The sequence below is a fragment of the Archocentrus centrarchus genome, chromosome 14, assembly GCF_007364275.1.
Source record: "Archocentrus centrarchus isolate MPI-CPG fArcCen1 chromosome 14, fArcCen1, whole genome shotgun sequence".
NCBI classification, from domain to species: domain Eukaryota; kingdom Metazoa; phylum Chordata; class Actinopteri; order Cichliformes; family Cichlidae; genus Archocentrus; species Archocentrus centrarchus.
Genome location: NC_044359.1, coordinates 22904422 through 22921286, shown reverse-complemented (window position 1 = coordinate 22921286; position 16865 = coordinate 22904422). Strand labels below are relative to the sequence as shown.

General features: G+C 39.3%; 1 protein-coding gene across 2 annotated transcripts; it reads left to right on the top strand.

Moving 5' to 3' along the window:
• Window positions 1-2019: 2019 nt before the first annotated feature.
• Window positions 2020-16465, top strand: pitpnab (phosphatidylinositol transfer protein, alpha b). 2 transcript variants are annotated; one of them, XM_030746108.1, is made up of 12 exons: window positions 2020-2251; window positions 7380-7410; window positions 9975-10120; window positions 11286-11377; window positions 12070-12077; window positions 12393-12467; window positions 12859-12942; window positions 13043-13120; window positions 13705-13815; window positions 14187-14309; window positions 15292-15374; window positions 16050-16465. In XM_030746108.1, the coding sequence occupies exons 1-11, from the start codon at window positions 2235-2237 to the stop codon at window positions 15337-15339; spliced, it is 813 nt and encodes a 270-aa protein (XP_030601968.1). In that variant the 5' UTR covers window positions 2020-2234; the 3' UTR covers window positions 15340-15374; window positions 16050-16465. The 2 variants fall into 2 exon arrangements, with proteins under 2 accessions (XP_030601968.1, XP_030601966.1); XM_030746106.1 differs by lacking the exon at window positions 2020-2251 and adding an exon at window positions 2762-2848.
• The last annotated feature ends 400 nt before the right edge of the window (window positions 16466-16865 follow it).

Below are 16865 nucleotides of genomic sequence, written 5' to 3'. Positions count from 1 at the left end.
TTCTTCTTTTAAAATTTTAAATGCAAGATTAAGGTAAAAGCCATCTGACAAAGTAATTAGCATCTCCCATCAAACTTGTAGCCTCCTCTGTAATAATCTATAGCTATTCCAGACATGAAACTGAGACTGGTCTGAGATTGGTTTTAGATTGTTCTGTAACCAACCACCAGAGGTCAGCATTAGGAGCATGTTCCAGGAGGTACTGGATGAAGAAGGCTGGCGAAATTTCAGCCCGTCAGTCCCTTGGATTCACAGCCTAAGATTTAAAAGTGAAAAGACTTAAAAAGAGCATTTCTCAAACATTTAAACCAAAAGAATCAAAATACAGACACAGTTCCATAAAACAGCTGGCACAATTTAATGTTATATATTAACCTTCCTCTGTGCAGGAAAGTGTTTTAAACGTTTCCAAATGCTGATCAATTTTAACGTCTAATTGAGGGGTTTTCTGAGCAGTTTTCTCACCAGATGTTCCTGGCACACTCGCTAAAGGTTTGCTTTAACCAGGACTGTCAGCACTCTGCTCTGCCACCTGATACTACACTCTAGCAGATGGTTGTCACTTGACACCTCAGCCCCGCTCATCACCTGAACCTCACTCACATCTGGGAACTCAGAGTAAAGAAGGTGGTGAACTGTTTATGTCATGAACATGATTGGAAATGAGGCGCTTAAAAAAAATCTATTTTTTAATTTTTATTTACATAACACTGTATGCAGTTATTGTTACAGACAGATAGATAGATAGATAGATAGATAGATAGATAGATAGATAGATAGATAGATAGATAGATAGATAGATAGATAGATAGATAGATAGATAGATAGATAGGCAGTCCCAAGATGACATAGGAATGAGTGGATGCTGGCAGGCTGATACAGATGCGCTATAAATACAGCAGCAGTCCGCCGTTACATAATTTCAGACTCACACATCCGCAATCATATCCCGTGGTCTTCGGGATGAGGGACTGCATGGATTAGGGAGATGTAATGCCTTGCTCGAAACATGTGGTCAGAACGCCTCCGGGGGTCCTTGAGTGAATTACAGACCAGTAATTCAAGTCAGTTGTCATCGAGTGGGTGTGGAAGAAGATAATCGCTTCAGATGCAAGGACTTTGCTGGAAAGGGCTTAGAGCTGACGCACCGTGCGTCTGTGCCAGCGGTGATCTCCGTGTCATACTCTGATGATGGTGAATAACTACGCTTCTACGTCATCGCTGTCACCATGACGCAGAGTGTTGCACACTCTTTAGAAAAACGGTTCAGGAAAGCTCATTTTGCTCATATGCCAGTCTAAGCGTTATTTATTGTTATAAAAATTTGCCCCAATTTTCTGTTTCTTATCATGATGTTGGCTACTTCATGCTGTTTATATCAGTCTTCTTTTACTTGGTGTTATGCGAGTCTTGATTGTAGTCGCCATAACTGAATTAATTGCTTTGGAGTCTGCTGGCTTGGTTATTAATACAATACAGATTTCCCCCCAACAAAGTCTAACTTGTGTTATTTTATCAACACGTATGTAACTGCAGTGCCTGATTGGTTTCAGCTGTCTGCGCACTGACTCGGAGAAGACTTGGAACAAAGACAGGTGTGTGGGTTAGGGCATGTTGCTTTCTGCGGGCGCCAGACAAAACCCCACTCAGGCGTGAGTGATGTCTTAGGAGTGATTTGTATAAAAGAAATTAGGTATGCATCCTTGATAATATTTATGAAATAAATAAACAAATAAATAAAATGGATCTGGTGGAGGTAACAAAGGCTACATAACATTTATTGGGAGGCGTTTTCATTTGTAACATTAATTAGTCCACTCTGCTGTGCTGTAGATGAAGTAACCTTGGAGCTAGCGGTGGACTAACTTTGTTGTTGTTTCACTACCGTATGATTTGTTACAGTCTATATTTTGTGTTCTGTAGAGTTGTGACTCTGTGGCACCACCGCAGACCACTCCCCCGATGAACCATCGCTTTCTGTGTGTTGTCTTCTATGCACAGGCCTCGGTGCTCTGCGCGTAACAGCAACGCCGCTCCGCGGCCCCGATCAGGAAGTGAATTTGAAGAAAATAAGCGACTGTGGAGGTAGAATGACATAGGGAGCGAGAGGTGGAAGAGAAGCAAGCGGAGAAAGAAGCGACTAACAGAGGGAGGAATCGACCCGGTTTCTGGACCTGTATTGGGCTGTTCTCTCCAGGATATACTGCACCGCCAAAAAAAAAAAAAAAAAAAAAATGCTTATAAAGGAATAGTAAGTAGGTGTGTGTGCAAGTGAGAGTGTTCTTGTGTGCGTGTGTTAGAGAACATAAGGTGTGCGCGTTTGTCCGTCTGCTTTCGCAGCGCTGACATTGTCGCCCGTTAGGGGAATTGCAATAGTGCGGCCAGGGTGATGTCGAAACCCGGTGCCTGCTCAGTGTCCGTGATAATTTTTCATGCATGCAACTCTGATCCCCCTGAAGTATTCTCTGAATAAATCGAGAGGTAATATAGCGGCAGCTGTAGTTGCATCACCAACCGGTGTGGCTGTGTCCTTCACATCTTGCATCACAAGCCATCGGCTGGAATCGGGAGGCTTTCACTGTGGTGAACAGAATAATTCCCTCTGCCGTAGTGCTAAAATGACTGATGCTTGAGATGAGCTGTGGTGCTGAGGGAGAAATGGCTGGCGTAAGCCGCGTCGTGCAGTGCCAGCGTCCATCCCTGTTAGCCGCTGTGGCCATGTTATTGATGCGCGGTGAAGGTGAAACGACTGATGGAGCATTCCAGCATTTACCTCTAGAGGAATGGAGATAGTGAGATGGAGATTGACCCAGGGCGGATGGTTGATTGAGGAGCAGGAGTGGGGCAGGTAGAGGAGTTGGGCGCAAAGCTTGGGCAAAAAAAAAAAAAAAAAAAATGGGGCAAATGCCGAGGTTTTGACGCACCAGTCAGCTGTTTGGGAATTTGACTGCTGGGTCGAAAGGATGTAATGGCACACAGTGTGGCTTTGTAGCTGGAAATGGAAAATAAAATAACTGACACATCGTTTTAACTCGTTTTTTGCGGGCTTCTGTGACTGACTGAGGCCTACTCACTATCAGCTGGTGGTTACAATAAGGGCAAGGCCGATGAATGGCAGATGAACTGGGATGATATTGTCCTTCAGATGGGGAAAAACACACATTTTAGTCATCAGTGTCACTGCAGACAGGATATTGTTCGTTTATCTCTTTGCTCTTTACTGGTGTAAGTGTGTACATCATCTCTTTTGCTCCAGGAAGCTGATGGTACACCTGTTTAAAAAAGAAAAACACAACCTCTGCTTCCTTTAGGTGTTCTGTGTTACAGTAGCTTCAGGTGATATGCATTACCCTTAAATAAAACACCTTTAAATAATATTTTCTATTATAAATGTGTTTATTGTTTTGAGGCAAGGTCAGAGCGGAACTATCTGATCAGAATTTGGCTTAACACTGGTTATTGTCTTGATTTGCTACCACATCAGTCTATATTTAATCAATAAATGGCCCAGCACAGAAAAAGCTCAGGATCAGAGTGATGGCATTCCTAAAGATCTGAAGTGATTAGGGAGACTCTGGGCCTCAGAAGCCTCCCTGGAAATTAATTAAATCAGTCACGATTAAATTCTGAATGCATTTACACACTGTCAGCACTGAAAGATGCTTGTACATGCACATCCGCACACAAAGTACGCACGTCAAAATACCATCGTGAGGATCAAGAGAAAATGAATTGATCCATAACCAGTCTTTTTAGACTCTGTGCTCCTCACCTGCACCACTGACCTACATCTACTTTTTCTCCACCTTAAGAGCTTTGGCAGGTGTGCATGCACATAGGAGCTTCTTTACAATATAAAACCTGATTTGAGCAAATGAATAGAAGCAGGAAAAGAGGAGGACTGAGTAAAAGAAAAGGATAAGAGGAAAAGAAGAAAGGATGAGCAATGCAGGGTTGGTATTTGTTTTCTAAAGCAACAAAGAGACACCTGATCTTCCTGTCAAGACTGTTAGGCCAAGGAGACTTGCAGAGAGTAAGAGGGGAAGAGAGAAATATACACCCACCGGCCATTTTGTTAGGTACACATTGCTGGTACCTGGTTGGACTCCGTTTTTTAACTTTCAGAATTCTTCATGGCATTGATTCAACAAGGTGCTGGAAACCTGTCTCAGATATGTTGGTTCATATTGACATGATAGCATCACACAGTTGCTGCAGATTTGTCAGCTGCACATCGATGATGTGAATCTCTCATTCCACCACATCCCAAAGGTGCTCTATTGGATTGAGATCTAATGACTGTAGAGGCCATTTGAGTGCACTGAACTCAGTACCATGTTTAAAAAAAAAAAACTGAGATGATTTGAGCTTTTTGACATGGTGTGTTAAAAGTATCCTGCTGGAAGCAGGGTACATGGGTACACTGTGGTCATAGAAGGATGGACATGGTTAGCAACAATACTTAGGTAGGCTGTGGTGTTTAATGCTCAGAAGGTACTAAGGGGCCCAAGAAAATACCCCACACACCATTGCACCACCAGCCTGAACTATTGGATGGATGGATCCATGCTTTTCATGTTGTTTACACTGAATTCTGACCCTACCATCCAAATGCTGCAGCAGAAATTCAGACTCATTAGACCAAGCAACATTTTTCTAATTGTATAATGTCGTATTTTGGTGAACCCGTGTGAATTGTTCATAACAGAAGTGGCTGTAGCCTAAGGTTCAACATTATAGAAACTCGTCTGCACACTGTGGTTGTGAGAAATGGTTATTTCAGTTACTCTTGCCCTGCTATCAGCTCAGAGCATTCTCACCATGCTCCTCTTAACCTCTGGCATTAACAAGACATTTTCCCCCAGAGAACTGCCGCTCACTGGATATTTTCTCTTTTTCAGACAATTCTCTGTAAAGCTTAGAGATGGTTGTGTGGTAAAATCCCAGTAGATCAGCAGATTCTGAAAAAATTAGACCAGCCTTTCTGGCACCAGCACCCATGCCACATTCAAAGTTCCTTCTTCCCCATTCTGATGCACAGTTTGAACTTCAGCAGTCTCCATGCCTAAATGCACTGAAATTGCTGCCATCTTACTGGCTGATGAGATATTTCCATAAACAGCTTGCTGAATGGGTGTATCTAACAAAATAGCCAGTGAGTGCAGAACAAGCATTATGGCAACTCCATTTCTGAGTTTTATTGGCTTTCTTGTCTTTATACTGATGCTTAGGTTTTAATATTAGCCAGCACCTTTGACAATTTAAAAAGAGAGATGCCGTCATCATCTTAATGTATCAGACAAAACCATGTAACTGCAACACTTGTAAACAAAAGCAGAAGCTATACTGGTAAATTCAAACCTATTTTAATGTCGTCATTTCACATTAGAGCCCATCTCTGCCTTCCTTGCAGCATCTGGTCTACCATCCAGTATCTGGCTGGGACTCAGAGCCAGATTACATTCAGTGGCGAATGGGATGTAGGATTAAGTGAATTTGGGCATACCTCACACACTCACAAAACAATCAACAAAGCTGCATACTGTACATGTGCATTCTGTGGTCTGGGATGCACAAGAGTCAGAGGGAGGAGGTGGTGCAGCATGTTCAAGCTGCTGCTTTATTGTGAGTGATATAAAAGAGCCCAGATGTTGGTGTGTGTGTTTGCATGTTTGTGCAAAATGAGTTTTTCTTGACATGGTAATGCTGAATGTGTGTGGACACCTATTTATGTTACTATTGATCATCTGTAAGCAGCAAAGGTTTTATTTTTCCATGCATATGGGTTTGTCAGATTTCTCAGAGTGAGACTATTTATTATTCTTCACTGTATCCAGTTAAATTACTTTAATCATTTTTATTCACTAACTCACTACAAAATACAACAGTGGGGTTATTTCATCCAAACAAAACTGCTAAGTTACCTGTTGATTAATAAATTAGCCTAAAACCATAAACTCATTAACAGATTACAGTGGCAAATATAGTAGATTTCTCAACTTAATACTTTGGGTAATGGTTTGCATAGTTGATATAGTGCAACATGTGATCTCTGTACTCCTGACTGGATGTTTTATCATTATCTTGCAATTTAGTTTCTTAAAGACTTCTGTCATCCAATCAAATGTGCAAAAAAAACCAAAACAAAAAACCTGTTATTGTCTCAATATGAATGAAGAGTACATTTCCTGGACAAGGATGTCATCAGTTTGTTGGTGGTGTGCAACTCCTGGGGCCGTGTGTTAGCCAGCTGCATTCCTCAATACATGTTTTAAAACACAGTTATGCACCAGGAAAAAAAAAATGAGACAAATCAATTATTTGAAAAGGTGAAACAAAAACAACAGATGAACCATCAAATGCTGTTTGCATATGAGAAATCTGTTGCCTATTTATCCAAGTGAATGTGACTGTTTTCATTCACATAGCCCGTAGAAACAATCAGGCTTTTTTTTTTGGTAACTAAACAACAGCAAATAAAACAAATCAGGGACTCTTTCTTCACAGTTCAGTGATATAAGTGTCACATTTAAATTTATTAATTTTATATTAAGTGGGACCTAGTGGGACTTATTATTTTGTTAATTTTCTGACAATGCATCATAGCCATTTACACAAAGATAGATTTGTAATCTTTTTCATTTACTTTGTCTTAAAATAATAAATTGTTCTTCTGCTTGTGTGGATTGAAAGTTTAACTGCTGTCACACACTATTTGTATAGTTTAATACTGCACATACAGATATAGACTAATGTCTTTTGCTTACACACCACCATGGAAAGGGCATGCATTTGAAACAAATAGCATCCCAATATGTATTAAGCTGAATAGTTAAAGATGTCTCTTCATGTTGTCAGCTTGACATTTTCACAGAGAAAGTTCATCACCCACCTAAAGCATAAGAAAACATCTTTTGGGGGTATTTGTGCTCAGGCAAGTTCGGTATGCTTTACAAGGACAGTTAAATCAAAGAGATTCTACATACAGTATCTGAGAAGCTTGAATAGTTCAGGTGTAACAGGAGTAAAGTAAAATTTATGAGCAAGCCTTTGGTGACAGTGGAGAGGAAGAACTCCTTTTTAAAAGGAAGAGCGCTCTGGCAGAACCAGACTCAAGGACCTTTTGGAGAATTAAACTTCAGCTGTCAGATCACAACCAAGCACATTTTGAGTTTGAGCATATTAGAAGTATTTTTAAGTACATTAAACAGAACCATCTGGATTTTGATGTCCTGTCTTGTTCACCACATTTGGTTTGAGTGGAATTGCCCATTGTTCAGTATACATTACCATTTACCTTAGCTTTAAAACAAGCACAAGTTCAGGAGTTTTTGTTTGATTCTTTTGAGTAATTTCATTTATTCTTCTTTCTTTCCCAGTCGAGTGATTCTTCCCATTTCTGTGGAAGAGGTAAGTGTCATCTCACCGTATAGCAGTGTGCTTAAGTGTCTCTGTGTGTTAGCAAAATTTGCTGAAGGCTCAGCATATATATATATATATATATATATATATATATATATATATATATATATATATATATATATATATATATATATATATATATATATATATTCTTTGGACTTTGGTCTTTTCTGTGTATTTACATTTTTGATGCCCACATTTTTCATATATCCACACACATCCAGTCAGCATAGGAAAATCCAGCTTAAGAGAAACTCTTATCTTCATTGAATCCACACAGTATTTCGCTGTCCCAACACTCCGTCTGTGTCCATCTGTCGGGTCTTGTCGTCATTTCCATTGCAGTTTGCTCTTCTATTCAGGCCTGCATTGTAAATGAGTCACCTGAAACTACTTCCATGACATCACGCTTAACCCCTCCCCCCACCTGTCCTCTGCCTTTATATTTTTGGAATATTATATGAGTCTAATCTACTTTTATTAGAGACCTATGACTAATGCTGCACATTTGTGAAAAAATATTTAAATATATTTAAATCACTTAATCTTACTACAGCTTAAAGCAGGAGTTTCCAGCATCAGTGTGAAGCACCAGTGAGTGCTCAAATGCTGCAGTGTGCCACATAAATGCCAGATCACTCATGGGACTTCAAGAATTCAAATCTGAGACTTTATAAAAAAATCTTCTGTTTTATATTTTCATTTCAACTCAAAACTACAAAGCAGTGGACTGGAAAACAAGTCATACTGATTTCCTCCAAAGGCATTTCAGATTTAAATGTTGCTTCTCATTAACTGTGTGTTTGTAGCCTTTATCTTAATTATGTCTCATAATAATCAGGCAGGTTTCCTCTAAAGCTCAAGATTTGGAAGATTTGGACACTGTGTCAGAAATAGATGCTGGGAAAGTACTGAAAGGGAAATATTTGACTTAAATGTGACAAACCTAATTCTGAAGACAGTTAAGTAACATTCATTTCTCTCTGCGCTCTGCCCTTGAATCACATCCCTCAAGCCTCTCTGTTTCCTTCCCTCTGAGGCAGCAGTCTTCAGTCATTTGCCATTTCGGGGGGGGGGGGGTCATTTTTTTCAGTGATACTGTACTGACTGTCAAAGCCTGGTAGTGGCAAAAGAAAAAAAAACTCTAAAGAATTTTACTAAAATTTAATTTCCTGTCTGTTAACTTCTTGCCAAGGGCCACCGTTTAAGATAAAGCTTATCAGTTCTTTATTTGCATGAAAAGTAGAAAGTTCTGGCATAACTGGACAAAGACTGATCCCACAAGTCAAGGTCAAATTACAATTGTCCAACACTGTTATCCAGGAGGCCTTTCTGTTCCTGTGTCCCATTTATTTAGGGGATAGCTACAATATCCTTACCCGATCAGAGCGAACAGTCGCCAGCATCCATTTGGCTTTCTATTTATTTCTCAGCAGATGAGTCTAGTCATTGAATAAGCTCTAAGAAGCAATCATGGTCACACTTATGTTTCATGAAGGTCATTTAAACCTGTGTGGCTCAACAAGAGTTCATCCTTAAAAAGAGCAGCTAGTTAAAAAAAAAAAAGTGTCTTCTCTCTTCGTGGTTTCCTAAATAAACATCTAAATGTCAAAAGGGAGCTAAAACATTTAATGCAATATTGAAACATCTTAATGTATGCTCAGTAATCTGAGTAAGGGAATTAGCACCATTGCTAACCATTAATAGTGATGTTAATGTTAATTAATGTCAAGCATAGTTATTTCTGTGTGCTATAAAGAAGATGTATAAAAATGTGCTGTGACAGGTGCAGCATATTTTTCGAGCCTAAGTATGAGGTTTAGTTAGATTACTGAACATTGTCAAATCCTCTTTGTTTCCTGCTTGCCAGGTTTTCTCTGTAGCTGACCACAAGAGAAGCTTGCTTTGTGTGTAAACATGTAATCAGATTTTTATAGTTTGTTTTCACCGAATGACATAGAAGTGCAGGGAGTCACACTCGCAAACAGTTGAATACAAAGAATAACTTTTATCTGTCTCCTGTTAAAAGAAAAGAATACATAAGAAATCAACTTGTTCCATCTATGCGATGTAGTAAGTGTGTCTGCGTTCTGGTCCAGCTTTGTGCAGAGGTTATATGTGGATTAGAGGTGATTAAGAAATGAAAGAAGCCATTGTCCTGTGCTTAAACAATCACATGCACACTTCGGATCAGGAAGAGGGGGGGATGAGATGAAGACAGAGGCGTGAGACTGAGAAGTCGCGAAAGAGAAAAACAGTTGGGTGCAACATAAAAGTAGACAGGATAAAAATAACATGTAGAGAGCAAGCAATGATATATGAGAGGGACCGTGAAAATTCAGGAACAAGGAGAGGAATGTGGAGCAATCAAGAAAAAGATCAGAGGAAACAGATGAAATGCACATGAAAAAATATATACCTGTGTTTTACTGTGAAAGCTCACTCATCTGCATAATAACACTGTAACGTCAACATGTATTTCTTTAATGGAGGCTTGAGAGGAAGCAACTTTTTATTTGTCTCCTTAAAAAAATTGCCTTCTTTTTTTCCAGTACCAGGTTGGCCAGCTGTACTCTGTGGCCGAGGCCAGTAAGAATGAGACAGGTGGAGGAGAAGGAGTGGAGGTGCTAAAAAATGAACCCTATGAGAAAGATGGAGAGAAGGGACAGTATACACACAAAATTTACCATTTGCAAAGGTAAGCGTTTGTACAACAGGCTTGAAATGTTAGAGGATGCAGAAGAAGCTCAGAGAAAGTCTCTTGCATCCTATTCATTCGTATATATTTTTTTTTATTTTCATATTTTTTTGTGTGTATTAACTTATTTAATTTAATTTAAAGTCTTAATTCAATTCAATTATATAGCAGCAGTTAACAAGATTCTCATCTCAAGGCCCATTGTACTGTAATGTAAAAATCATACAGTGTTAGAGAGAGAACCCCAATAATCTGATGCTCCCCTGTGAGCAAGCTCTTGGTGACAGTGGAGAGGAAGAGCCCTCTGGCAGAACCAGACTTAGGGACCTGTTGGAGGGTGAGAGGAAAGAGAATACATAGAGGAGTAGCACAGCATAGCATGCAAAGTTGCAAATAAACACTTGGGCATTGGAGGAGAAGTGCTCAGTGCATCATGGCAGCACTTCCCAGCCCAGAGACGCTGTCTCCTGAATCCCAAATGGTAGCTGGTTCCACTGGAGAGAAGCCTGATAGCTGAAGGCTCTGCCTCCTATTGTAGTTTTGAAAACTATAAACCACAAGTAGGCCTGCACTCTGAGAGTTTGATGCTCTACTGGGATGATATGGTACTATGAGGTATTTAACATATGACGGGGCCTGACCATTCTGAACTTTGTATATATGATTTAACAGCAAAGCAAAAACAGAAGAAGGATAAATGTAATTTCTCTTTCCAGTTGCTGTTAGTACTGTTGCGGCAGTGTTTTGGATCAGCTGGAGGCTTTTCAGGAAGCTTTTAGGGAAACCTGATAGTAACGTTAAGATTTAGGGCTGTTTGCTCACCTACAAAGATTTAAATAAATCTACTGATAGAACTCTGATGTGTAAAAACAAGCACCCTACTGCTTACTACCTACTGCTATATATGTTTTTACAGGTTCAATTTCTTCTGATCTTTATAATAGACAATCATATTTTACTATAGGTATTTATATTAATATTGCTAAAGTTTAATATAAAGGACTTGGTCAGGTAAAGATCTGCCATGGTAAGGTTTTGCTGTGACGGTTAAGAACCTCAGCACCAGAACCTATAATAAAATCAAATCTAGTACAGTTAAATAACTAAAATAAAAATGCATTAGACTTAACTAGGCTTGCTTTCTCTTCACTCCTCTGTCCTGCAGTAAAGTGCCATCATTCGTCAGAATGTTGGCTCCAGCTTCAGCTCTCAATATCCACGAGAAGGCCTGGAACGCATACCCGTACTGTCGCACAGGTACAACACACATATGTGCAGAGACGCCTCAGACTAGCTAGCACACAAAATACACAAGCTCCGTGCAAATAAGTATGTTTTTGGCAGTATTCATCATACAGAGTACAGATTCAGTTTATGACATATATCAGAAGCTCTTGTTTTTATATCTCAGCCGTTCCTCACTCGGTGGGTTTTAGTGATACATGTGATACATATGACAAATTTGAGGGGCTTAATAGAGGTTTAAGATAACTGAAGGAAATAATGGTGGTACACATTCACCTGTACACTCTTTCTAACTGTGTGTCTGTGGGTCTTTGTCACCTTGAAGGAGCAGCTGAATAATTTACTGTATGTCCAGTGAGAAGAGCCGTGCAATCACTTGAGCCTTTCAGGCTTAGATCACACACAGCTTGCCAGTTGCTAGACAGCCATCTGTCATACAAACACACACAGGACAGTCAAAGGCACAACCTGTACCCACACACACACACACACACACACACACACACACACACACACACACACACACACACACACACACGCACACACACACACACACATACACACCGACAAGTGCTGTTTAACCGTTCCTTCTGTATGTTGTCCAATACTCTTAATGCTGTTAAATTCCTCAAATGTTCCTCAACTGTATTATTCTTGTATTTCTCTCTGTCTGCTCCCGCGCTGTCTTTCATCGGGCTCTGCAGTTATCACTGTAAGTATCTGTGTTTAATTAAGAAACTGTGTGTTGACACAAAGCACACATCAAACCTTGATGCTCATAGAGGAAGCAAGTTAACCTGAAAGTTGAGAAAGAAATTTGATCCATTTTAATGACGCAGCCGCAGGAGTAGTCAGACACCATTACTGTGTGTGTGGTTCATGTGTTACTTAAATTATGGGGACCTAAATCTGTTCACACAGTGACAATATGGAAATGTGTTTTCCCAAGGTCCTTTGCCTGCTTACATATTATCATGAAGATTTACTCTTGACTTTTCACTCAAATTCACTTGTGTTTTCTCTGCAGAACGAGTATATGAAAGATAACTTCTTGATCAAGATTGAGACATGGCACAAACCTGACACGGGACACCTTGAAAATGTAATTATTAATGACAATAATGACTTGTGGTTGTGCAATGAATGCGCACACTTTGGGTGTTTTTCAGTGGAAACAATGCAGATGGCAAAAAAGGTGCTTGTTTAACGAAGTCTTTGATTTATTAGCAGTGAGGTTTATAGTGGACTTTCCTCTTCTGGTGGTTGTGCTTTCCATTGTTTTCGAGCTTCCCACTGTTCAGTGGTTTCCTAATCAAAAGCTGCTTTAGAATTCTTGTTTGAAATCCAAAATTAATCCCCCTGTTGTAGGTGCTCATAATTACTGAGCCAGTACTCCTACACATAAATAAATGTAAATGTTATGATTAAAAAAAATTCCACTGTCTGCAGAGTCTTGTGCCTACATCTCACTGTGCTCTCTGGTTCTGTTTCAGGCACACGGTTTGGATGCTGAAACCTGGAAGAAAGTGGATGTAGTCTATATTGATATTGCAGACAGAAGCCAAGTGGAACCAAAGGTGAAAATGTCACCTTAAAATCCATGCTGAGACTATCACAGCATCTAGTTTTCTTACTTTACATGTCACCGTATACATGTTTGTTTGTCATTTTAAACAGGACTACAAGCCAGAAGAAGATCCTTGCAAGTTCAAGTCTGTGAAGACAGGACGAGGACCTCTAGGGCCGGACTGGAAGGTGCAGCTTCTTGTTGTAAACATCTCACTAGGCACAGACGCATTTTATAACCACTTTAATGTTAATCACTCATGAGCAAAATACAAAATATAATTGCACTGATACTTGTTGCTTAGCAACTATGATGTTTAGTAAGTGTTGCCTGATCTGTGCAGAACAGAATTTGGTCATAATGTAGCATCATAATGTACCCATAGCTACTTTTAAGGACACTGAGGTCATATCTTTCATCAATTTTCATGAAATTTGTTGATTTTAGGCGCCGGGAGGAGGTTAAATATAGCATTTAAGAGCAAAACTACAAAGTATGCACAGTTAGTATTACAGTTAGTATATATTATAGTTTGTTTTTTTTAATTCAGGATATTTACAGTAACTTTATAACATTTTGCTATTGTTGAAAAGTATTAGAGGGAATCAGGACAAGTGAAGGCCTCAGGAATTTTCCAAACTGGTTTATAACCCTCAATGCAATTTTATTAATTAAATGTTAGCTAAATATAGGCATAGGTCCAGGCATATGTGTTATACACAAACATTTGTTAACTTAAAAAAAAACTCTTTGTGTATTTATGTACTTGCAGAAGGAACTTCCTAATAAGAAAGATTGCCCACACATGTGTGCCTACAAACTGGTCACTGTCAAATTCAAGTGGTGGGGCCTGCAGAACAAAGTGGAGAATTTCATTCAAAAGGTTTGTTGATTTTAAGCATTTTCATTTTATTATCAGCATCACATCCAGGAAGCTACAGGTCAAGGCCAGCCACTGAGGTCTGAAAGTCATTTATATTGTTCATCTTGCAAGGAATATCCATTTTTACTTCCTTGACGATGTCTGTTAAGAGCTGTTGCACCATGGTGTTGCACACATACAGTAAATCCTGACTGCTTGAGGTAATAATGGAAAAAGCACCACTCACTAGCACGCTGTGTATGTATGCTGCACCAGCCTCTCAGGGATAAACAGGGTAACACAGGATGGAATTACACATCTCTGATGTTAAGAAATTCGGTTCCTTAAACTACTGTATAACTTTTCCCTTGGTCTTTTTTGTTGTGCCACAGCAAGAGAAGCGTTTGTTCACTAATTTCCACCGCCAGCTGTTCTGCTGGATCGATAAATGGATTGAACTGAACATGGAAGACATTCGTCGCATGGAGGAGGAGACACGTAAAGAGCTAGATGAGGTAAACAAGGCAAGATTAAACTCAAAATGATACAGTGTATCTTTTAATGAATATATAGGAATATCCATTCAATTTCGACCACATATCCGGGTGGCTGGAACAACATTCTAAGCAGCACTTTCCACAGTTCCCTCTCCCCTATCACCTCCTCCAGTTCTTCTGTGGGGACACAGAGGCATTCTTGAGACAGCTGAGACACAGTTGATCCAGCGTGTCCTGGGTCTGCTACATGGTTTTCTTCCAGCTGGGAAAACACCTTGACTGGCTCTTTTCAATACAGAGAAACAGCAGCTCTGCTCTGAGTCCCTCCTGAATGAATCAGGAGAACCTTCTCTTAGGAGAGAAGAAGCAAGTTTTCACAGCTTGTATATTATTCTTTTGGTCACTATCAACCAGTAAATAGTCAGCTTTGCCTCTTTCTTCAACAACAGACCATTACAGCACCTGAATGGATGCCGTGCTGCTGCTGTACCAGATTTGCCTGTCATTCTGTCTCACCCGTGAACAAGACCTCCACTTGAGATGACAAACTTCCTCCCAATCTAGAGCAGGCACCCCACTCTTTTCCAACTGAAAATCATAGCCTCAGACTTTGAAATACTTATTCCCTGCAATTTTGCAGGGAGCAACACCTGCCTGCACAACACCTCAGTGCAGAACAGGTTGAGGCCACGTTACAGTTTGATGAAGCCAACACCAAAGAAACACCTTGTTATAACTAATAAGCATAACTGATTATACTACCTTGCAGACACACACATAGACAGCTGTGGAGAGCAAAGACATGCAGTTGTTGTTATTATACTACTTTACTGTAGTACTTTCAAGTCTCTCTGCTTTGAGGATGCAATTCTTACATATGCAGTAGATCATCCTGTGTTGGTGCTCTTACAGTGCAGTGACCACAAGAAACTGGAGGAGGTGGATGTCTGCGAGGACCTAAAAAAAAAATCCTTGTGTGAATATTTTTCTTTTTTGTCAGATGAGAGTGAAGGACCCTGTGAAAGGGATGGTTGCTCTAGAGGACTGAGGCTGTGTTGGACTGTGAATGCTGCTGTTCATCAGGTAAACTTGTTTTTCTGTTTTGTGTGATGGTGAATCGTGCCTTGGCGTCGAAGGTGATGTGTTCAAATTGTTTGCGTTGTTTGACAAAAAATATCAAATTTACAATTATGTGAGATGAAGAAGAAAAACGTGAGAGTATTTTTGTTTCTTAGTTTAGAAATGAATGAATTATCAAAACTGTTGTCTAATTGCTCAAACGTAAATTTGAGCATTTAGGAGCCCTTTAGATGATCACACAGATATCAGTTATAGTTCACGCACATCAGCTTATAAACAACAAGAAATCGTGGCCAATTAATTATTAGGTTATAAGGTTATTACAGGTAACATTTAGTACATATTGTCTGATGGTCACAAATTTTGGATGACTATAGAATAGCAGAAAGTTAACATATTAAATGCCACTTTACACATTTAGCAGGCTCTTTAGTTGCTAAATTCTTCCCTGTGATCATCATCTAGTTGCTAATTTTGTCTCTTTCATGTTAGGTAATGAACAGTGGATGTAGGTTTTTCACCTGCATGCTGCAGCTGGAAATGAGGTTCACAAGAGCAGTGACAAATCTGAGTACATTTTAGATATGCATGCCTCTAAATATGCATATGAATGGGGTGAAAAGCCAGGATATTATATTAGACAGTGTCATACCTTTGTCTTTCTGCCATCTCTTTCAGACCAGAATACCCAGACACCAGCGGATTCACATCCTCATTTTGTCTCAACTGACACAAAATCTGACCGGCCGGTCCAAAAATCACCTCTTGCAGTACAATTTGGTTTCAGGGACCTGGACCCAGTAAACTTCCAGTTTTCAGCTGATGTCCTCCAGCCCATCCATCTCTCCTTAAGTCTCATGTGTCCTTTTTGTTTATTTTATTTTATTTTTTATCTGGTGTCCACATGTTAATTGCTCTGAGGCCTCCAGTAGCAAAACTATAGATTTTGTCAGTCAGTCCTCTCTTTTTGTCTGAAATGTTCTAAACTACAGAGAACAGTGTCATATATCTCTGCAATTTAGGATTTATTTCTATTTAAGATATCTCAATGGTGTATATATAAAGGATACAGTATATTGGGGAGCTGAATAATTGTACTGATTTATATATATATATATATATATATATATATATATATATATATATATATAATATATATATATATATATATATATATATATATATATATATATATATATATATATATATAATATAACCACACGTATAAATATATATAGACAAGATTTTTAAAATGATTCTGTACGTTTGTCTGTGGATGTTCATTTTTTCCAGAACAAGCCAAGCTGTATCTGCTCAGTGCTGTGTTGCTTGTTTGATCCTTTCATTTTATTCATTTATTATTTTGTCATTGTACCTCCTTCTCTCTATTTGTGTCATGCGGTGTTTCCCTTTCTTGATGAACTCGATTTGCAAATCTACAAACCCCAGCAGCAAGGTCGGGATTGTGCTAAGAGTTTTGCGTTGTCTCTGCTA